Source organism: Pygocentrus nattereri, chromosome 26 (assembly GCF_015220715.1).
Source record: "Pygocentrus nattereri isolate fPygNat1 chromosome 26, fPygNat1.pri, whole genome shotgun sequence".
Taxonomy (NCBI): domain Eukaryota; kingdom Metazoa; phylum Chordata; class Actinopteri; order Characiformes; family Serrasalmidae; genus Pygocentrus; species Pygocentrus nattereri.
The window spans coordinates 16,679,258-16,703,879 of NC_051236.1; the positions used below are offsets into that span (position 1 = coordinate 16,679,258).

Consider the following 24,622-nt stretch of genomic DNA (forward strand, 5'->3'; position numbering starts at 1 on the left):
TTCTCATTTTGCTAGTTTTTGATTTTTTTTTTTTTTTCTTTTCTATTTGCTGATAAACTTTTTGCTTATGGAATCGCTGTTTTGGTTCTGAATTTTTATCTTTGGTTCTGACTTTTGGCAATGTTTTTACCTGGGGGTGGGTCTTAAAAGAGGGTGTTCACCTGCAGTTTCTATTGGTCAACTGATTTAGAGTGACTGGTCTTCTGAACATGTAGTTACACTCACAGCAGCACTTGGTATGATGTGTTCCACCATTCTCTTGTGTTCTGCTGTGTGTAAATGTTTTGATATAACTTGGCGGGCCTTTCAATGAATGCGTTTTACATGCATTTAATTCGATAACTGCAGAAAATCTCATTTTAGCAGTAATCGGATTAACATGTTTATATGCATTATATGCAGATAATGGGGAAAATCTGGGTCTACATGAGTCAGGCAGGAATCGGATTTCTGCTTTGCAACTGGCCAGTAAACTCAAAGAAGGAGGTATTATGTAAATATAATGTATAATTCAAAGTTCATGCTGCAGCTTTTTTTTTTTTAGGGGGAGGTCATTGTGTCACTTTACCTGAAAAAATGAACATGCATGGAAAAAAATGTAATTCCTTCATTTTGTCAAGAACGCAGTTGGTTTTCTTCCAGCATGGTTCGGTGTCATCTTGCTGCAACACTGATTGTTTATTTCCGGTATAGCAGTCTGTTCCGCACTTGGGCTAAGAAATCTGAAATAAATCTGGGTGTTTACATGCGCTTAGAAATCTGATTACTGGGCTTAAATCCAGCTCTCTTCATCGGATTTCTAGATCGGAGTGTGGTGTTTACATGACCATTGGATGACTGCAGAAATCGGATTATTGAGTTCATGTAAACACACTCAATGAGGCAGCTCTGTTTTAAGTACAGTAGGTGGACAGTAATATAGCTGTCAATTATTTACATTTCAAGGCAGATTGTATTCAGATCTGACACATCCTGCTTTTCATTTTTAAATGCAACACCACATTTTTTTTTTAGTTAAGAGGTCAAGTGACAATATACAGACTCATTTTCAAAAAAGTAAATAAATAAAAACAAAATGCAATGATATGCAAATCATTTAAACCCTATTTCATTGAAACTAGTACAAAGACAACATATCAAATGTTGAAACTGAGATTTTTATTTATTTATCTTTTAATGTACGACCATTTTCAATTTTATGCCAACACGCTCCAAAAACGTTGGTACAGGGGGCAACAAAAGGCTGGAATAGTTGTGTAATTCTAAGAAAAAACACTTGATGGTTAATTAGCAACAGGTCAGTAATGTGATTGAGTACCAAAAGAGCATCCCAGAGAGGCTGAGTCTTTCAGAATTAAAGATGAGGAGTTCATCACTCTGAAAGACTGCAGGCAAAGAATAATTCAATAACTCAATAATAATGTTTCTCAATGTAACATAGCAAAGAAATTTCGCTTTTCATCATCTACATAATATTGTTAAAAGATTCAGAAAATCTGGAGAAATATCTTTATGCAAGGGACAAGACCAAAAACCAGTATTTGCTGGCAGTGATCTTAGGGCGCTCAGGCGGCACTGCATTAAAAACTGACACAATTCTCTAGTGGAAATCAGAAAGACTTGTGAAAACAGTTGTTTGTGAAAACAAATGCAAGTTAAAACTAAAATGCAAAGACGAAAACTATAAAAAGGATCCAGAAATGCTGCTGCCTTCTCTGGTTTCAAGCTTGTTTAAAATGGACTGAGAGGAAGTGGAAAAGTGTCCCGTCGTCTGACGAATCAAAATTTGAAATTCTATTGGGAAATAATGGACACTGTCTTCCGGGCTAAAGACCACTCCAGCTTGTTATTAGTTCAAAAGCCAGTATTCATGATGGTATAGCGGTGCATTAGTCCGCATGGCATGGGTGTCATGCACATCTGTGATGGCACCATTAATGTTGATCAAGATACATGTTTTGGCAACATATGCTGCCATCCAGACATCTTTTCAGGAAAGGCCTTGCTTATTTCAGACAATGGCAAACCACATTCTGCATGTATTACAACCGCATTGCTCCATATTAAGAGTCTGGATGCTAAACTGGCCTGCCTGCTGTCCAGACCTGTCACCACTGATAATATTTGGTGCATTATGAAATAAAAATATGGCAAAGGAGACCCTGAACTGTTGAGCAGCTGAAATCCTATATCAAACAAGAATGGGAAAACATTTCACTTTCAAAACTAAACCCGTTGGTCTCCTCAGTTCACAAGCGCTTACAGAGTGTTGTTAAAAGAAGAGGTGATAAAACACAGTAGTAAACATGCCCCAACTTTTCTGGAACATGTTGTTGCCATCCAATTCAAAATGAGCATATATTTTTGAAAAATAATAACATTTCTGAGTTTCAACATTTGATATGCTGTCTTTGCAGTATAAAAAATATATGGTTTATCATTGTATCCTGTTTTTATTTACATTCTGCACAGCATCCTACCTTTTTTGGATTTTTCTTGTAATACAAGTTTTGCTTTTCATTTTGGCATGAATTCTGCATGTCATTATGGGAAAGTCCTGGCATGTGCATTGCATTTCACGTTTGTCCGCTGTGATGATTGCTTTTCAATTGGCATGAATCCCTCCCCATACAGAAAGATATGCTACAGTGATGTGTATGGTGCAAACGGATCAATCTGGCAACCCTATTTTAGTTTGTTTGTGTGGGGGGGGACAATTAACATTGTTCAGTCAGGCACGCTAAACTCGGAAGGCTTTGTTTTAGGATGATCATTCGGGGTCATAAAGATCCAAAAGCACTGTCGGGCGGGTTGTTGTCGTTCTGAAAAGCGACATGACTTCGAGTTTGCTGTAACGCGACTGAACATTTAGCACCCCTACGAATCAGAGCACATGGTACAACCAGGAAGCAGCGGCTCAGTATTGAGGGAAATAAAGCGGTCAGCTGTGTCAACAGAGCAGAGAGTAAAATTTCCAGTCAGTTTTCAAGATAAAAGAAATTACGCTTCCAGAATAAACCTCTGGCAGGAATCCACCGTGGCAGTAACACGGTAGGGTATTCGGGGTTTAAAACGTAGGAAACCCGTTTTGCTGTCCGAGACGTTCAAAGAGTATTTTGCATACCATCTCAGTAACTGAAGACTGGGCTCGCTCTCATAACAGAAACAGGACAGGCGACAGATAACATGTCCGACTTCATTATCTTATCCCTAATCGGCGTTTTGATCCTGTGTCTGCTCTTGACCCTTGTGGGCTTCGTGTTTTACTCTGGACTTCTCGCCGAGGTCATTATACGGACAGGATCTCCTCCGGTGAAAAAGATGACAATTGCATACAAATTCAAGAAAGGCTCCTACAAGGAGAGTGGAGCTGCCTTCACCGAGAGCTGCAGCATTGCTCCAAAGCTCTGCTCCATCGGCCTGTATTACGATGACCCCAACCAGGTGAGCTGGTGTTCGGCTTCATGTCAGTCTACGTGGAGCTTTTCCCCCCACATCACTTGTGCATGTTGTCAGGATGCAGCGAATCACGAGGAGAACGAGTCATGTGTGCGCACACTCCTTCCTTTACTCTTAGGCCTTGCATTTTGGCTTAGACAGCTAAATGTGTGTATCTTAAATCAGTATTCCAGCCTTCTAGTTTTCACTCATTCATATTGAGGCTCTTTAATTGCTCATTGTACTGTCCCCTCTGTGCAATACAGGCATAAAGGGAACTACATCATCTTGTCAGTGTACCTGAAAACGTGTAGGCCTTTGTTAACTTTGTCTTGTCTGAGTGAGGAGTGAGCAAATGCTCCTCATGCTTATATGTGAGATAAAAGCCTGAAACCTATGTGTTTAGCAAACAGGCCAAGCCCACAGAACAGCTGTCTGTGAGAGGAATCCAGGCTGCAAACTGGCTGCGATTTCTGAGCCGACAGAAACTCGGTGGTAAAACCATCACATACCATGAAACCAGACAGCTGTAGAATTGGAGTAAGGCCTAATCCACACACTTCCACCCAGCACTACTGCAGTGCAAAACTGGTGGTGTCCACATATTTGGGATTGGACTAGGAAAGCGGAGATAGTTCCAGCATGTTTTCCCCTTTTACAAACTGCAAACGGAAGCCTACTGCTTTTGCTATTATAACAGATTGCCATGTTCTAGGCTGCATGGCAGTCATTGTCATTAACTGGCATGAGAAACTGTCTCCCTGCCAAGAGTGCCATATTTGTGGCTGCACTAATCTAGTGTTTGTTGTTCTCAGTGGTGTCAGCACATTTTCTGAAGTGGAGTGTCACAGCACCCTGCTGTAGCTGCCTGCTGGTGGAGTTCTCCCAGGTGCCAGTTCCCCATGTGCGCTCATTCTGTTCCTCTGGCCATGCTTTCTCCTCTGCTCTATCTAAGTCTCCAAGGCTGTTAGGCTGGCAGCAAAAAGAGCTGATAGGGTCTTTTAAAGCAAATTGTGGGTTAGGGTTGAGATAAGGTATCAGGTTAGGCACAGTTACGTCTGCGCTGCTGTTATGTAACAGAGGGCCAGAACTAAATGTTTGGACTGATAGTTGATAGCCTTCAGCGTAGGGGTTGATATTTATTGTTATTGTGATTAAATTATGTCGTGTTATGCCAACATGTACTTTCTGAGTGTATTGTGGATATTATCAACGCTTAGAACAAGAACACTGGCTAACTGCGTGTTTCCTTACAAAGAGATCATAATTAGTCCTGGTTAACTGGATTTTAATGCAGCATTGTACGTGATACATTAAATATAAGAATTCAAGAGGCTTTGTCATTTTAGCTATATACAAGTACACAGTAAAACAAAGCATTCTTCCAGGACCTTGGTGCAACATGGGAACACCAGTGCAATAGATACAAAAAAAACTTATAATAAATACGAAAAGGAGTAGATTAAACTAAATATGTGCTCTCCGTATTGGAACGTGCAGTTGTTTAGTGTTTTAAAGTATGGATGATATCCTCAAGATGCTCAGAAAAGAATATGCTGATGTAATTTATCATAATAGAATTAAATACCATCATATGGCCGACCTATAGGCAGTACTTATTAGTAATTCTTTTTTCTACTTAGTAATTCTTTTTTTGTCATTTCCAACTTTTCAAGCCCCAAAAAGACTAAATGTTATGAATCTTACTGCATATCGTAAAAGTTTAATGATGTATCATGATGTTATATTTGTCATATCACCGACCAGTTAAAAGTCAAGTCAAAGCTTATTAATATAGTGCTTTTTGCAACAGACTTTGTCACAAAGCAGCTTTACTGCTTGTTGAGCACCCATAAGCAAGCCAATCTTGACAGTGTCAAGGGAAAAACTCCCTAAGAACAAGATGGAAGAAACCTTAAGAACCAAGGAACCAAGACTCAAAAGGGGAACCCATTCTCCTCTGGATGACGCCAGCAAACAATAGCATGAGAGAAGTAAGAGCAGAGGTTAAGGTTTGACCATTAGTAGAAAACACAGACCACTATGTAAAGGACATGTAGGTTCTAACCAGCTTACTAAAATGTTGTATTCTGTTGCTTCTTGTGCTGTACTTTGTCATTTTGGCAGTCCTGTGTGATTTTTTTTTTTTTTTTTTTGTAATATTTTGATAATGGTGGTCAACATGGCGGTATTAAGTATTCATTTTATACTACTTTTCAGTACTGAAAAGATTGAATTTCTGCAGTAGTTTCTTCTTGGTTTGCACAGAGGTACTGCTTTGAACTGTGCAAGGACATGGAGGTCATTGGTGCTGTTCTCATCTCAGCTTGCCAGGCTTTTAACACCAGCACCACCAGACCGATAGTTGGAACGAGGGTTAAATTTGTGCTGTGAAAGTTCATCTTGGGACATTAGGAGTCAGGGACAGGCCCAAAGGCTAAACAGTGTCCCTGACAATCCATTTTCTCAGCTTCTTAGTGTTGTACACAACGAGGTGGAGAAATACGTGGACAGTTTTTGGCTCTCTGTTTTAGCACTATATCTTGCACTCTATGTACAATGTCTGTGGGCTGTGACTGTGGAGACTGTCAGCTCTAGGCCTAATTTAAAACAAAAGCCATTTAACTGATATCAAAGGAACTATTCAGAAACAGTAACAATCTTTGTATTCATGCATTTGGCTCAGTTGATGCTGATGTTATTAGGCAGGTGTTGTCAGTGCACAAAGGGGACAGGCCATAAGCATAGGCTTAGTATTTTAATGCTGCTGTGTATAAAAATAAAGTTTGCCTCAGAGACTGGCAAATTCATTTAGTAATTAGGTGCTCGGGAGAATCGTTATGTTGTGTATCCCTGGAGCATGTTATGACTCAAGGCTGGAAAATTATGACTTAAGTTTTCCTTGGGAAGTTGCTTAAATTACTGCACAGAGTCATCAGTGCCTTCCGTGGCCCTCTGAAAGAAACGTGGCACAGCAGGACCACGTGGCAGTTTGGCTAAAAGCAGGCAAATCATCTGCTGTCCAGCTCTATTGCCTCTGGTTAAAAGTGGAACGTGTCAGTGAAAGCTTTAGCCTGTGTGAGGTGCCTTATCTGCCTGTCTCTTTAATATTGGCATTGCAGTGTGCTGGAGGGGAGCTAGACGACTGAAGCGTGACTGTGAAGTGTCATTGTAACAGTCACCGATAATCCTGTCTGGAGTTTGACCAGACTTTAACGAGGAATGCACAAAACAACAGCACATCCTCATGTAACCGGATTGGGAGTGCTGTTGCCAGATAATGATTGCAGAAGGCTTAAACGGAAAGTAAGAAAAGAAGAAATTAAATGTTTTTTTTTTTTTTTTTTTTGGCTTAAGAGGTAGAGGAAGAAAATGTCTCTCAATGTCCACAGCTCCTTTTGTGAATACAACCTACAAAACGCTGCAACTCTTAGAGCTGTTACTTAACAAAAATATGAAAGTTACAGTAAATATCTTACTATAGTAATATAGATGGGTCTGTAACATCGCATGTGTTTTCGTGCCAAAGTCTATTGTTTTCCTATAAAATAATGAAATAAATGTATGTCCAAAAATATCCAACCAAATGTGCAGATTAGGTAATTTCTTAAAAAAAGGGTCATACACATAATTCAAAATAAAGCATTTTGACATGATTTAAAACCATTAAAATTATAACATTTTTCAAAATAGGGCTGCTTTAGAAGTATTCGCCTCATTGAAAAAGTTTTGGCTTTAAATTCTGATTTCCACAATGTCATGTGCCAAAATTACATGCTTTTAGGAAAAGGTGGGCAGTGTATTGCACTAAAAAGAAGACCCAAAATGACCCTGAAGAGCTCAGTAGTCTTTTGACAAATGTTAAAAAAAGTCATCTTTTTTGATTTTATGGGTGTCCAAGTATGAAAGCTGGTTTATACATGTTTTCAGTGTTTTTTACATTTTACAGTGGTAAATAATTTTAAATTAAACTAGTTTTTCATTAACATGTGGTTACACCACCAGACATTTTCTGGGCAGTAAGATGATCCTGTATAAAATTTATACCATTTTTTTTTAAAACTATGAAACAAATCTCAATACATTGAATTCTTACAGATACAAAATGCATATTATATCGATTTTAATAAGACATTTTCAAATTAGCTTTCTGAATGCCTTATTTGTCCTTAACGTAGATATATACTCTCTTAAGTATTGTATTGTAAATATGTATGTTTCTCTTACACATTCATGCCACACATTCTGTGGTTAAATTTAAGTCTGCATTGTGTATATGCTGCCTCATTCTGGAGTGTTACATGTTATGCTATTGTGAGTCAGTGAACAATGGAAACAAACTAAAGTTAATGAAAACTCTTTTTCGTTTTGAGAAAAATCACAGAATGGTTATCATATGGGACTGTGTTGTCCTTTCACAGACGCTAGATGGCAGTGATGTTATGGAGTAAGAAGTACTGGGCATGAAGCAAAATGTGTAGTCCTGTGTAGGGTTACATGGTAGTTTTTATTTGAATGTTTGGTTTATTTGGTTATAAATCATCACTAAACTGTGAAAAAGCTAGCCTGGGTCAAGGGCATGAGAGTGCTGCAGTGTGCTTGTGTAGACTGTATTTTTACAAATGCTTCCACTGCGGGTGCAGTGCTGAAGGATCAGCCCTCTCAGGCATTCAGGCATGAGGAAAAAGTTCAGCTTACGTCTTTCAAAAATGGTGTTAGGCTTTGAAAGAAGCCTATGAATTACTTATCTGGTTGCTGGTTCTTCATGCTGTTTGATTGTGATGGCCTGGTTTCAGTATTAAAGGAACCGCAAGTGCACTTTTCATGTTTTGCTACTTACTTTGTGTGGATCAAACTTACTTGCTTGGCTTATCACCAGAATGAAATGAGAAGAATGTAAGAATTTTGTTAAGAACCATGGCAGGTTATGGTTATGTGGAGAGAAATGTTGATAATAATGTTGAGTGTAGTGGTTAACACCTTTGCCTTCTATGCTGTAGACTGGGGTTCAATCCCCAACCAGGGCAAGCACCCTACACTATACCAATAAGGGTCCTTGGCCAAGACTCCTAACACCACCTTGGCCTACCTGTGTAAAATGATCAAATTGTAAGTCGCTCTGGATAAGAGCGTCAGCCAAATGCCATAAATGTAAATGTAAATGTTGAGCAAGAAGGGCCTAAGTGTACAATATCAGAAAATGACCTTTTATGTTCTGTGGTCTGCTGAGTATTTGAAATTCTATTAAACTCACTGGTTCTGTCTCTACAGCTGATCTGTTGCAGCACCAGCTGTACAAAACCTGAGCTTGACAGTTGAAACACATTTCAAACTATTTTGCTGTACTTCATCTAGAACTAGCATCGTCTTCAGCTTCATTATCATTGAAATGGTGAAAGCAGTTTGAGCAGTTAAATGTTTACCATAAAGGAAAATATTCATGGTTTTGAGCTTCAGCTTGTTAAAATTTCTCAGCTTATAAATCTTGGACTGAAACTCATTGGTGCTTTAAATTCTGAACCTTAGTGTCCTCAGTATTGAAAGGTGTGTGTGTGTGTGTGTGTGTGTGGGACTGTTTAAGAAGCTTACTATCATGCTGATGAACAATGTTACCTTTTCTAAATTAGAATTATGCAAAAAATGACTTCTGTTCCTGTTACAGTACAGGTATAACATTTGAGGTTTACACAAGTACGTAACATGAATAGTTTATCAAGCAAACACACAGTTTTCCCTTTATAATTTGATCCACTCACCAGCCACATTATTAGCCACACCTGTACACTTGCTTAGTCATGCAGTTATCCAATCAGCCAATCGTATGGCAGCAGCGCAGTTCATGAAATTATGCAGACACAAGTGTATAGCTACAGTTAGTGCTCATGTCAGACATCAGAATGCGGAAAAAATATTATCTGACTTTGACTGACATGTTGATGCCACTTGGGCTGGTTTCTGTACTCAAGAAAGCTACTGAACACCTCGGATTTTCATGCACAAGAGTGTTTACACAGGACAGTTCAGAAAACATAAAGCGTTCAGTGAGCTGCAGTGAAAGAGCGGACAGGCTTGTTCATGCAGACAGCAAGGCTATGCTAACTCCATTAACCACTCTTTACCACAGTGCTTAGCAGAAAAGTATCTATGCACAACTCATTAAACCTTCAAGTGGATGGGCTGCAACACCAGAGGACCAAATCAGATTGCCCTCCTGTCAGCCCAGAACAGGAATCTGAGGGTATAGTGGGAAAAGTTGTTTTTCTTGGTCCCTAAATACTATTCAAGCATTGTTGAATCTGAGTATTGTTGCTGACCATGTGCATTCCTTTATGGCCGCAATTTACCCATCGGCTTTTGGTTGCCTCTAACATGATAATGCACCTTGTCAGAAAAGTACAAGTCATCTCAAACTGGTTCCATGAACATGAGGGCGACATCCGTAGTCACCACATCAAATTACAGATGAGATTCGTGCTTATGACGTTGCAACTTTTCTTAGCTGTGATGCATTTATCTGTTCAAATGGACAGAATATAGTATGTAATTATATTATACAATGTTAGAAACCACATAAGCAAGTCTGTTATTTCTTAGTACAGTGGTTTATGATATGAGGAAAGTGAGGAAGGTGTATGATGATTAGGTATGCAGTTTGTACACAATGCTGAAAGGTAACCAGAAGCTTGTATTGTTAGCTACAGTCACAGCTTCAGTGCAAAAGTAAAGAAAACTTCAGCCGCCAAATAGGTCATGGCTGAATGGTCTTGTTTGGGCAAAGGGGTAAAATTGTGTAAATTAAAGTATTCCTTTAAACCATATACCTACTAAGAGCTCCATTGTAATAGATTGGAATGGTATGTGCATTTATGTGAGTGGTACTGCTCTGTAGAGCACTCTGAAAAATCATAATGTATATAATTATTTTCTTCTAGAAAGGAATAGTTCCTTTTTTCTTGTGCAGCCATCTGCTTCGGTCGCCAAATAGCAATGCCATTTCTGTCTGCCCTTTTTTATAGTCAACAGGTGAGTGTCTGAGCCGAGTGGTGTCCATGGTAACATGGTCGGTTTATTATGATCGCGTTCGGAAACTGCGCTTAGGTTTTGATTGGCACCCTCACCTTTAGTGTCCAGCCACTATTTCCCCAACAGCCAATTAGCCAAGGATCATATTCTGATAGACGCTCAGTACTGATCTGGGTCTCTGTCCATTTTAATTGGCATAATGCTGTGGGCTCATTAGCATGCTGGACCCTGGGGGTCGAAGCTATCCATTTCAGAAGGTCAACCGCCTGCCTTTCTGGTGATCTGGCTGGACATTGGGGCAAAAAGAGAGAATTCAAACTGGAGGGGCAAGAATAATCATTGATCTCAAAATCGCAGTGCCTACATGCAATTCCCCAAATCTCAAAGGGTCACAGTCTTATAGGGTTTCAGTTGACAGCCTCATACAGTAATGAAAACAAAGAACTTGCTGTGCCCTTTGAATGTGTAGCTTCTGTTTGAGGCATGAGATCAGGGATGACTAGTAATTTTGAGAAATGGACATTTATACAATTTAACCCTTCCACCAGGAAACAGTAGATGTTAACTAATAGTGTGAAATACCACAGTCGTCAAGATTGTGCAGCTCCATTTGTCAGGTTTCTTAGGTTCTGAGATTTGTTAGTCTTGGGTGCATTTTAATGTCTGTGCAAACTGGTACACAATACACACAATGCACGTAGAAACTGGTACAAAATGCACATTTAGAATACATTTAGAAATTCATATTTTTCAAAATTAGAACACCAAGCTTTTATTCATGTCATGCTAATAGAGTCCTGCAACCAGATTTAATGCAGCTATCATTTTTTTAAAGGTGAGACTAGGTTTATTATTTATTATGTGTCATAATGTCTGCACTAGGATGGCTTTTAGTTTATTTTATTTTGTTGTAACAAAGGGCAGTAGAGTGATGCTATGACTATCTGACTACATGCTGCCATACTGAAAACAATGGAAATTTAGGTGACATGCTTGAGGATTGATGTACATTGGTTTTGGCCTAAACTATTTCTTTGTAACACGTGACACTGACCTCTAAACCACATCAACAGCTCTGCACAGCATTAATGAAGACCTGAATGTAGTTTGAGCAGGTCAAGAGAAGTTTGCGTGTGTATTTATGGAAAAGATTTGGGTGACCATTGATTTTCAATCTGTGATATTGGCTAATGATAGCCTTTATTAAAACAAAAGAAGCAATATTTGTATGCCAAACATGTCTTATATGGTCAATTAAATCTTGATTAAGAGGAAAACTGCAAATCCGTATTGTGAACGGTGAATTGTGATTGGGCAGGAGAAGTACTAATATGAAGCTGTTGCTTTAGATTTGGGACAAAACCGTTTAGTCGCCCCACAAACATTCACCTGCTGTAAAAAAACAGTGTTAAAGCACTGACATTGTTTCTGTCTCCATCCACATTCCACCTTTCGCTCCTGATGTAGCCCTACGCTCTGTTATGTAGCAGCCCAACATTACTTTTAGACAGAGTTTGTTAGGATGACGTATGAGCGGAGTGTAAATTGACAGCCCCTTGTCCTCACCTTGAGCTTGTGTTTGTGTGACGTTGGGATTCATCAGTAAGAATGGCAGATCAGAGACTGCTTGAGACTCTCAGTCAAATTTATTAGCATTTTACCGCCAGGCGGCTGTTTTGTTGATGGCAAGAACATGAAAGACGGGCTTGAGGCAAGGAGCCGGTCCCCCCCCAAACAACGATATGACATGCAGAATGAGCAGGTGGAAGCTTTAAGGATGCTCTGAGATGTAATCCTGTGGCTGTGCGAATAGTTTGCTCTTGAAATGTGTTGTAACATGATGAAGGTCTATATATACTATATATATATATATATATATACTTGTGGAGTGAGGATATTTTGTTTAAAGATGTAAAGAAAAAATAAATGTGATGCTCTGCATTATGTGTCGCTTTGATACTCCATCTGTTCTCCATGTTCTCCATGATGTGAGGGGTGGAGTACAACTGCAGTTCTTACCAACTGTTTGCTGCCATTTTGATGTAGTGTTGTTGGGGACCTTGAAGTAAGAGAGTAGACTTTATTTTAAATGTCCACTGCAGTATATCTATAGTTCAATTCAATTAAGGTGTATCTGATTTGAATAACTCAACACTGGCCTATGTTTATCAAGCATCTCTAAGATCAGGGTTCACCAGTTCTTGTAATTCTATTCAGTGCTATACAAAAGCACGGAATAGAATTACATGAAAGCTGACCCCAGATCAGCATTCCTTCTCTGAGAAGTTTAATAAATATGGGTCAATATGTAGCTATGTTCAGTGTTATTTCACCAGATATTCTGGGCTATGATATACAGTTGTATACAAAGTTGTCCCTGGTCAAATGACACATGTTGACTAAAATATAGCATTTCTCTGAAGATTTTACTGAACAGTTTCTATGAATTTGCTGTTTTTTTTTTTTTAGATAAATAAATATAAAAGTAAATATAAAATGGAACATGCCCTTTGCACCAATGTGCGAAATAATTGGTGGTCCCATGTTGGCTGGCTGCTAATTCACTTACCATGTCGGTGCTGATGCTAGTAGCAAATGGCAATAAAATGTTCCATTTAACAATCCTTCTTTTGGAAATGCTGTTGGTAAAATGCTCCTCCACATATTCAACATCTTCCTCTTAATCTTATGTCTTCAGTTTAGGAAATGAGTAGAATTTCACTCTCTTGGGAAACTGGGTAAGTTTTCACATTTTCAAATATGCAATGGCTTATTGTAAAGGCTTTCAGAGGGGTGTGAGGCATAGTGATAGTTTGTAGACTATGAAGGACCAACTTGGTGAACCAGTTTGCTACAGCACCACCCTCAGGCAGACCAGTGCTGCAGCTCTAGTTAGTTAAGAACATCAAAGACAGAAGCTTGTTGATTGCAGGTAAGCAACTAAACAGTATCCTTTCCCTGAATTTGTAGTTGAGCCTCTGTTGTTCACCAACAGACACAATAACGTCAAAATAAATTGATTGTAATTTTGTGAAATGGTAAGAGGTTAATTAAGGGGTTAAAGGGCCACAAGGACCCGGTGTGTTGCACCCTGATTAGCACAGGCCACATTGTATGTTTTTTTTTGTTTGTTTGTTTGTTTTTGTTTTTTGTTTTGTTTTGTTGTGTTTTTTTATGTTAGGTTCAGTAACTAGTGCATTTAAAAAGTGCTTAAGTATTTTTTTTTGTTTGTAAAGATTGTGTTAATGCATACGACTCTATATAACAGAAGTAATGAATTTACAATATATCAATATACAATATATCATATTTGCTTGAACTACAATATATACAATATTTAAAATTTACCATAACAGTGGCAAGTAAGCTAAAGTTGCTCTGTAACAGCAACACAGAATTCAGTATTTGATGTGATGTGATATGGTGGTATGTTGATACAGTACATTTGGTACTGAAAAATGGAGAGTGCCTGAAAATGTACCTTGTGTTAATATGCTAATATGTTAATGTTTGCAACATGCACACAGCTTTAACACTAGAGGCATATTGATACACCTGTTTTCAGGTTTGATCCGATTTTTAAATTCAGAAGCCAAAATTCTGTCTAGTTATATAATTATATTATTTTCAATGCATGCATCACCATCACCACGTCCCTCCCCTCCCTAGTCCTTTTTATTCTGATAGGATGTGTCCAGATGCCATTGACAGAAAGACTAAATAAGTTAAAGGGTTATTGTGATGTTATACTTTTCAAGAGCAAACTATGAGGTTAGGTTGAAATTGATGTAGAGAGTACAATGTTTTATGTGTCTGTACTGTTTATTGATTGTTATGGGTATATTCAGAACACATAACAACTAAATTTGTCATAAAAAAACTGATTTAGGCCAATTATAGAGAGTCTGTAAACAGGCAGGTGAGCATGGTTACTGCATAGGTATAAACAGCTGATTGGGCTGGCTCTTTATGCCATTATCTTATTTGATTCATGTATTTTTATCAGTGGTTTGACCCCCCCCCGCCTTTGATAATCAGCTTATAATCAGATAATCATCATTTTTGTGATTCATATTTTTTGTACCCTTTAAATTTGGCTGTTTTGCTGGTGCATTTTTTTCTGTTCACACACTTAAGGGAAATACTTGATTCACATCATATATTGTGATGTTATACTGTTGTACTGTGTAATGTTAGGTTTATAGTAAATGCAAGCATCTACAAACCATCTTCACGTGGCCATCAAAGTACAGTGTTGGAAGTGCCTACTTCACTGCCACCTTAGATTGTGAAACCAAGTGATATGGAAAGCACAGCTAGTTTAAGATCTGTGTCTGTAGACTCTGCACTACTTACTCTGTACTCTGTCCTTCTTCACTCTGAGAGAACTGCCTGAAGATCAGGGAACCAAAGAGGTTGAAACTAACCTAAGCAGAGTGTTTCTGCAAGCCAGCAGCTAAACACCCTGCTTTTCCTGCTACTTTCAAATGCCAGTACTCTGTCTCTGTCATGTTTAATTATAGAGAAAGTGTGTAAGAAAACTCTGCCTAGAGGGCAAGTAGCAGAAATTTCCTCTCAAACCCACTGCCCATTTGCAAGAGGTGACATATAACTGGCAGAGAGCCATTCTGGCTTAGAGCACTTCAGTATCGGTGTCAGTAAGCTAATGAAGCTAAGAGAAAAAGAACATTTCTTAAAGCTGTCAGACTTAATGAAGCTATAAAGGGGCCTGGATCGTAACCTCTTTCTGCAGACCCTCTAGTGGCCATTTCACCATTGGAATAGAAATCGACTTTCTTTTTCATCAAGCTATATAATAAAAATAAAATATATATTCATTTATTATATAGCTTGAAGAAAAAGCAAGTCGATTATCGCGGGTCTTACGTTCCAGGACGAAAATCCGCAAAGTAGGGATGCTCGTTTTCGGTGTGTATTCATCCACTGAGTAAATATGCACTATTTCCTGTAAATCATAATATTTTATTATTTATAGCGTTCCTTTATTGTTAGAATTAATATTTTTCATATATTTTTATACATTTTGGGATTTTTTTAAATGTAAAAATTCATCAAATGTATATATATTTTCCACAGATCGAGTTCCGCAGAAAACACGCGAAGTAGCGAAAATCCGCAATATGTTTTTCCATTAATATTTTTTGAAAACCCGCGATGCACCGAGTCTGCGAAAGGTGAACCGCGAAGTGGCGAGGGAACACTGTATATTTTTTACCTGTAACTCTGTTATCAGATTTGTTGGCTCTCTGTTTGTGAAATGTTATGAGTCTGTGTTGAGCTGCCAGCAAGCAATGATGGTCGAAAGGGGAGCGGTGAGAACCCCCTGCTGTGAGAACAATTCACACCTCTCCACAAAGACAGCTGTACTCAGATAAAACAGACAGCACAGCTGTAGCTTTCTTGATTAAAAATATCAACTACCACAACAATAAAACACAGTATTTAATCAGAGTATAAACCCTTTTATAAGTGTAGACTTGCTTGCTCACCTACGAAGAGGAAAGTCCAGTTGACTTCCAGCTTTGTATATCATACATATTGATAAAATTGTGTTCCATCAAAGGACATTTGAACAGTTCAACTCAGACCTCCAGCTGAATTAAAGCTACTGTGAAAATGAATCTTAGCTAGAGTTAATGAGTTAATCTTGGCCAGAAAATGCAAACTATTGATCTACCAATCTTTATTCAGTGCAGTTTTTCTTTCCTGAAGGGACAAAACGGGTCTTTCATGCTAGTATCCTAAAGCTCTGAGCCACAGGAGGTATTTGGAATGGAATGTGCAGAACTAAATGAAATGGCTTGAAAATTTGTGCGTTCACACACCATATACAACGCCCCTTGTGACCTCTTCATAACACTGATGTTGTTATTCTCAATGCTGTCCTGCCTGTTCATATTTGCATACTCCATTTTCTGCCCCATTAATTCCAGTCGGAACTGCCCAGCCCAGCGTACAATCCGTGGTTCTTCAGTGATGATACACAATCAGTTTCAATTTTACTTGCTGTGGCAGGCTGTTCAGCATGTTATGAGTCTATGGGGGGGTCTGCAGATAGACAATTTAGAGTAACAGCACTTTCAATTGTCTTCATAGTAAAATGACCTGAGGTTTTACTCGCATGGTCTGTTCTTTTATTTCTGTAGAAAGCTGTAAAAAACTGTAGAAAGTGTAACCCTCAACCATGTGACAGTCCGGCCAAAAATCAAACATACACAATTTTCCCTTGTCGATTGACCAGGACATGTTTTGCATGTAAAATTTGCTTCAGGAACTGCAAGGTTAACATAGCTAGCAAGTAATGGAAGAGTATAATCAGGGCTTGTCTCGGTGTGGGGCCACCAGACACCACACTGGCCCCAGTAAAATTGGGCCAGTGTATATTATTTTTTTGTATTTTTGTATATTATTCTCAGAATGCACCAGAATCCTTAATCACAGACATGTTCATATGTCTGAATGTGGTGCAAATATTTTTTTAGAGATATTATGAGTTAATTGTGGAGCTCTTTGAATTTGAAGGCTTTGCTGACAGTGCAAACTGCATGCCTAAATCATCACACATTTCCCTGAAACTGCCTTAAGTATTCACAAATAAACATGCTTCTATAGTTGATGATGCTATATGAAATTCCCACTATATAACATTATCAAAACCTCATAAGCGAATGTTGTTTGAGATTAACTGATTTGGATGTTTCATGCTCATAAGCTTCTATTACATGTTATCTACTTTAGTGTCATAGATCAAAACTCCAGACATCAAACATGTCTTGGCTGGTCAGCTACATTTGAGGTAAGGAGAAAACTGTGCACTTTTTTTTGCTAAACTGTCGCTCTAACTTGTACTTAATGTGTGTTCCTTCCCATGGATTCTGTCCTTAAGAACTTTGATTCCAAAATTGGAATTATATTAATTGAAAATGATAAAGAAATCTCTCTTTCGCTGCTCATATAAGTTTCATAAGAGAGTTCTGAGAGTACTTGCTTGCCCAGAATATCTAGATTTGAACCCTTTTTATTTGTGTTTTTCAGTTTTGACACTAACAGTGACAGTTAATTTTGTTTAAAAAGTGCCTGTCATTATGTGGATAAACTCTGAACAAGATTAGAACAGTGCTACATGAAGCTGCTATAAAGGGTTCTTTAAGAAATGCCATGGAAGAACCAACACGGGTCCCAGAGTGGTTCTTCAATGAGTCCTCAGGCCCCCTTAGATGGTCCATGTTTTTGCTTGATCCTAACACATAGGGAGGGAGTAAAAACATGGACTCCTCTCTGGGGGTCCCTTGATGGGACCAGATTCATAAAACATGGCAGTAACAGTGCTGTGCAAAATGTTTGTCACGTAAATAAGACCTTTTCCTAAAGTTAGCGTGGTGGTGATTAGCACACCAGTGTCGTCTAATGCAGTGTTTTCACCTGTGTCCTAGGCAAGAGCCAATCAAAATTACATGTACCACATGTAAACAAGGTCCCACATATGAAAGACCTGCCAATGAAGCTCCTGATGGCTCTCAAAAAAAAAACAAAAACAAAGAAAAGCAAAATACTCAAAAACTGGCCTGTGAATTTTAAGGAAACAAGTGCTTACAAATAATAGTAGATTGTTTGCCAAATGTGCTTGTAATCTTTAATTCGTAATCAGAGTTTCTTTAACAGAAAATGTTTTTACTATAAAACAACCCATCACTCTTTTCAGATTATAACGTCTTAAAATTCAACTTATAATTGTAAATGAAATTGTAAATTGAAATTGTATTTTAGCATGTAAAATTTAATTTCTCAATTAGATAATGATGATGATAATAATAATTCAAGCCTTTTTTCCTATGTATTAGAATTACAGTACTACTTTTTGCTAACATGAATTAAAATTTAACGTAGTATTTTTATCAGTATTAAAATTAAATGAACATGCTTAAACTCTATTTACTATGGCAAGCAGTTCTATGTCCTATTTATTCTTGATGTCTGGAATTCAATTTACAGTGAAAATTAAACTTCAGCTAGTAAAAAATGTCACTTTCCGTCAATGGCATATTTAAAATAAGGAAAACACACAGTCACACCTCACATCACGCAAGCAATAAAACACACCAGTAATGTTTGCTTATAAGTGAGCAAATGTGTTGCCACCACACTATTTGCTCTTAACATCACAGTAAATCTGGCTGTGCGTTTTATGAATCTGGCCTCATATGCGTAAAACCATTGAAAGGTCTTTTACGGAGCTAAAAGTGGTTCATCTATGACACGAAGAAACATTTTTTGCACGTATATATTTTGAATAGTGAATATAAGCTTGTATAAAGGATCCACCTGTCCATGCGAACTTTGCATTTATTCTACTGCTAGCTCCAGGTTATGTAGAACCCAGAGCCCCAGCTGTGTGCTCCACTCTAAATCACACACCCCATAGGTTTTCTAAAGCATTCCACAGGGGGTCTGCTGCTGTCTGTATTAAGAGAAGAGGGCTGCTAGCAGGGTGCACTCTATCAAGCTAAAATGAGGGCATATTCACCTGCTGTATGCATGCTGAAGCACACCACCCCACCTATGGCCTGAGTAAACCCAACCAGCATAGCGCCCCGCCAAATGAATCAAAGTAAGACAGTCAGGCCGAGTGCTGTGTCTGTGTGTTCCACATGACTCTATATTCTCAGTACCAGCTGCTAGTACTCTGTCATAGAGACCTGAGGAATGGAAAAAGAAAGTGCTGCTCTGAGGGGGAAATGGGGATAAAGCAGAGCGCAGGATTTTTTGTGGGGTCAACAAAGCAAAAAAATTACATGCTTGCAGCCAAGTTTAGATATTATTGTTTATGAACTGAATTAGGCAATACATTTTTCTCAGTTTCAGCCCCAGTGTAGTCCCACCCATTTGCTAAATCTCCACCATCATATGATGCTACTATTTAAACAAACCCTTTTGATGGATTGAAGAATCAGAACCAGCAGATTAGTCTTGTTTCTGTGGAATAGACTTTATATTATACTATGCACACAGTTCACAGACAACAAGCTGACCATTGAACATTGTAGGAGTCGTGTTTATATAGGCTGGACCATTGTGGTATAAAGTGTATTGACCAACAGCTGTTTTTAGCATATAGATAGACAGATAGGAATATCTTTTCACAGTGTCCTCACAGAATTTCCTCAGATACAGCACACAGGTCACACAGATCACATACGTATTGTAACACATAGTTCTAAATATATAAAGCATGTAATAAAGCAGCTCATTCCATCACTATAAAGCTGGGAGGGTAGGCCAACATGCTTGACCAGTCATGGTCAACGTCTTTAGACAGCACAAAGAGCTTGGAGGAGAACGCTAACTGCCAGTTCTGTTAACGTCAGCTGAAATATGCCTGTGTTGGCTAACACCACACTGAGTAATAAGAGGGAAAGGAAGGGCTTGGACTCCTGGCCATGGTTGGCTGTGACAGGGGACAAACTTGTCAGTCTTGATCAAACTCTCAATGATGGGGCCAGTGCTTAGAAGGCTGCGCAACTCAGTGGCTGAATATTAAGTAACTTAAGAAATGCTTTATAACTGTTCTAACAGTTATAATGTTGTGGGGCAGTCGTGGGCTTGAGGTTAGGGATCCGGCCTCGTGACCAGAAGGTCGTCGGTTCGATCCCCAGAGCCGACAGCACATGACTGAGGTGTCCTTGAGCAAGACACCTAACCCCCAACTGCTCCCCAGGCGCTGCGGATTGGGCTGCCCACCGCTCCGGGCAAGTGTGCTCCCTGCCCCCTAGTGTGTATGTGGTGTTTCACTGCCCAGATGGGTTAAATGCGGAGGTGAAATTTCCCCGTTGTGGGACTAATAAGGGTCTCTTAATCTTAACGTTGATTGATATTAAGTAGCCTAATCAGATGTTCTGATTAATAATCAAATTGTTGCTGTAATAATGAAATCTTGGATTCGTTTAGGTGTACATTAATGTAACTAAATTTAATTAGGACCAGTTTTATTGGTCTGTTCTTCATGAAATATCCATTCAGTACTGCCATTTACAAATGGTTTTGTACTGTTCTCAATAGAACCCTAGAAAATGTCAGTTGATTTATAGCCATACCACAAACTCTAATTGTTTACAAGCTGTGTTAGCTTAAGGATCAAATGGAAGGATTTAGTGCCTCTGATTATGTATCTGCAGCTAAATGATCCAAAGTTGTTCATTTTTGTTGATTCTGAGTGTGGCTGTGGCCGTCAGGGCCAGGAGAACAGATGCCTGTTGAATTTTCATGAGTTGCTTCTCAAGTTGAGGCCGCATTGACTTCTTCCCCATAATTATGCAGATCTGCACACCTTAGGGGCTCCACTACACACGGAGCTTCGCCATTTCTCTGCCATCGCCGAAAAACAAGTCGCGCATGCACGTACACAATGAGACATGTCGGTGCATTAGCCATAAACGATGGCGGACAGGGCCGATATTGAGGATGAACACATTCCCAGAAATCCTGGCCCTGGAGGAAAGAGCAGGGGAAGGGAGGAGCGGAGATGAGAGGAGTAAATCCTTGTTACGTGTCTGCTAATAAAGAATTACCTCAGTGAGGCCCAGCTTTTTATTGTACTGAAGCCTTCATGTGTCAAACAGGAGGCCTTTTACACTAGCATGCAGAGAATTACTTTTGAAATTACTTTCCCCTCCAACAGGCCTCCAGAGGGAAAGTGGAGAGGAAGCTGAGCAGAAGGAGGAAATGACACTGTGCTCTGTGTCAGCGGCCATCTTGGAATCCCAAGGGCCGAATGTGCATTTGAAGACGGCTCTGTACACCATCAGGGTAAAATAATGAGCACGCTGGGCACCAGAGGAAAGATGGAGAAAAGAAAAATATCACTGCACAGAAACAGCACAATCCCATTTTCAGAAGAGCTATTTTAGTGGGCAGCGGAAGAGAAAGGAGTGCAGTGAATCATGTGCAGTGGACACATTTTGGTGGAGATGCGGAAGCTCTTACTCTGTCTGACAGGTTGAATTGTTTCTCCACAGCTTATGTGCCCCAATGCAAGAACTCGACAACCAATTAAGCCTTGAGATAACTCCACGGCTACCCCATTAGCAGCCACTTCGCTTCTTGCATTCTCCAATCAACAACTGCCGCTGGCTCCACAGATCTTTATATATTCCTACTACAATTCTTTTGTGAATGTCTCAATATGTATCTTCAATCATGTTTGATTTACCTAAAGATCAGTAGCATGGCCTGAAAGAACACTGTTCTATTTGAATTGGAGCTAAATAATGTTTTTCTTTTTTTCTGGGTGTGCTAAATGCTCTGATCTAAACAAACATCAGGGTGAAGGATAGGCTCTATGAAAGCCTGTGTGCTCCTTGTAATTGCCTGTAGTCTCTCGGGAATGCTGTCTGAAGCGCTCGGTAGAAATTCTGACTTTATTTGCTGACAACTGTGTGGGATGAGAGAGATGGCAAGAGCTCTGAATACGATCATTACTGGAAGGCTGGGGTAACAAGCTGCAGAGGAGGGAGACGGAGAAAGCGAGAGAGTGCAGGAAGAGGAAGAGAGGGGCAGATGTTTAAAAGAAGCAAAAATGCAAAAGGACGTAGGAGATGTTAAGGCTGGATGGACAGGAACACATTTGAGTGAAAAGAAAAAGAATGAGAGGAAGCCAGAGAAGTTTTTCAGCTCAGCAGCTAGATAATGGGAAATCCCTTCCTCGTTTTAAGTGATTGGCAAATAATTGTTTGGAGTCTGAAGTTTGCTTCTTTAGTTTTGTGTGGAGCTTTGAGGCCAAGTTAGCTACCAGAAATAGAAGCTCACCAGTTAGCATCTATGCCTAAATCAAGTAAAACCATGTTGAGTGCTGAACAACATGCTGTACAACTTACTAAAATCTGTAGAAATGGACAAAAGGACAGACTTTCAGGCTTTATGATGACCATTACTACTATTGCTTTAGCTGTACAATGTACATATATGCCCAGAAGTATCCAGACATCCCATCAAATTAGTAAATTCAGCTTTAAGTTGCACCCATTGTTGACGCAGATGCTTAATGGTGCACACTCAGCCTGTATAATCCCCATAGAAAAGCATTGCCAGAAGAATGATATGTTCTGGCAATTCACCATGCCTGATGCTTGAGGGGTATAAAGCCCTCCAGGATTGGGCTGTGGAACAATGGAACTGTGTTATCAGGAGTGATGGAGCTGAAATATCTTTCAAATGAGTTAGAGTTCTATTTATGATCCAGAACTAGTCATCCAACATCAGTAGCTGACCTCATGAATTCTCTTGTGGCTGAATACAATCAAAACCTCACAGCAATGTTCTAATGTCTAGTGTAAAGCCTTGTCAGAGGAGTAGAGGCCTTTGCTGCTGCAGAGAGGGCCACAATTCCATTTAATACCCTTGATGTCAGAAGAGATGTTGGATGAGCTGCATACTACACACTTTTGGACACACAGTGCCCTTTTTTTGTCCAGTTGGTCCTTTAAAATCTCAGGTTTTCTGTTCTGTAACTACAGGGACTTCAGTGCAAATTGGTTGAGCTATTCCTAGGTTATAGACATGTGTAATAAACTTTGTTTCTGCCGGTGGGCCCTGGACATTTAAGCGGTTAAATTGGCTGTAGCTGGTCTGAAGCTGGCATGAGAGCATATATAGCTTAGCACCTTCAATATAATGGCAAGGAGCATCAACCTTTGTTGATGATTGGCTATACAGAGCCTTGTAGTTGATTGGCTATATGATTGGCTACACGATTGGCTATACAGAGCCTTGTAGCTGTACTCCAGATAACTAGAGACGGCAACTTTCAATGACATTGAATGCCACGATTGTAATGTCGTTAATATTTCACTGCACTTGTGAGTGGATGTTAGAACAGTATCAGTCCAGTATATGCATCAGGTATACATGCCTGGCAGGGATGTTCACTGTTTCCTAATGCTATTGTCAGCCATTTTTTTGCAAGGTCACTATGACTAATGGCTATGTAAGACAAAACCTGATTTATAGCCTTATAGCATGTGGATGCTGTCTATATTCATTCTTTATACTGCATAGAGTTTGAGTAATGTTGAGAATAGAGCATTTTGTGCATGAACCACTTTGTAGCTGGTGAAGGCACTTATCATTCTCCAATTATTGCTTGTGATGGTGAAACTGCTTTCTAAATTCTTTTTAGATGCTAGATCCTGTGGTAAATCTGGCCTTTATTTTAGGTGTGTATTACAGAATGAGTTCTTGGTTAACCCTTTTATACCAAACCAAACACAGTGTCTGTCTGTTTCTTATGTTTAATCCAATAATAACGTGTTTCCTCAATGATGTCTTTATGTTGATTTGAAATATGCAAATAGCATGATCTAACACAGCAAAAAATTTGTTTGCAAAAGTTAGGGCGTGATGGTCATATCACATTTGTAAAAATATGTTTAATGTATCCTCTACAGAGAACACACTACCACACATTTTCATGCACAACTACTGTTTATTAGGTTATTTGGGGGGAGGGGGGAGTTTATGTCCTAAATGTAAATATTTTTTTCACTAAAATTTGCAGAAATATGTGCTATTGAAGTGTGTTCTCTGTAGAGGATGTGTAGAAATAAACCAACAATTTAATTTGACTAGTGCTTTTGCACATTACTGTTGATTTTATATTTTGTTTGTGTCACAAATCAAGCAGACATAGGGATATGAATATACTCCACACTTCTTTCATCTTTTGTCTTTGAATCTGCTGAAATAAATCAGTATTAAGCCTTTTGCAATCTGAATTCTGTTCTGAGTATAAGCTTGAACAAGAAATTCTAGCAAGGCATCCAACAAGAAAGGCAATATTGTGCTTCTTTTATAAAGTGAAAGGAAAAAGTGAGTAGCACACCAAAAGCTCCAATTCCATATGCTGATACAAATTGCTATGCAAATATGTGACTGTGAATATATCCAAGCTGCTTTGTCAGCAGATATCATGGAGTTAAAGGTTTGCAAAACCAAAGTCTCTGAATGCATCATGGACAATATGTTAGATAAAATATGGTTGAAAGGAATGGGGAAAAAATCTCTGCTTGCCATCACATTTGCTCAAAGTATTCCACCAAGCCGAGCCCACTGGTCAGTGGTCAATCAGCTCAGTCTTTGCCCTCTGAGA

The 24,622-nt window shown here is 39.1% G+C and overlaps 1 protein-coding gene across 2 annotated transcripts in view; it reads left to right on the forward strand.

The window, feature by feature from the left end:
- Positions 1 to 2,910: 2,910 nt before the first annotated feature.
- tex264a (testis expressed 264, ER-phagy receptor a) overlaps positions 2,911 to 24,622 on the forward strand; it is a 109,913-nt gene continuing 88,201 nt past the window's right edge. The window contains exon 1 of one of the 2 annotated variants that reach the window (XM_037535052.1): positions 2,911 to 3,444. In XM_037535052.1, the coding sequence (XP_037390949.1) occupies positions 3,187 to 3,444 (258 nt within the window). In that variant the 5' untranslated portion in view covers positions 2,911 to 3,186. The remainder of the gene's footprint in view (positions 3,445 to 24,622) is intronic. The other variant, XM_017712657.2, reaches the window with a different exon arrangement.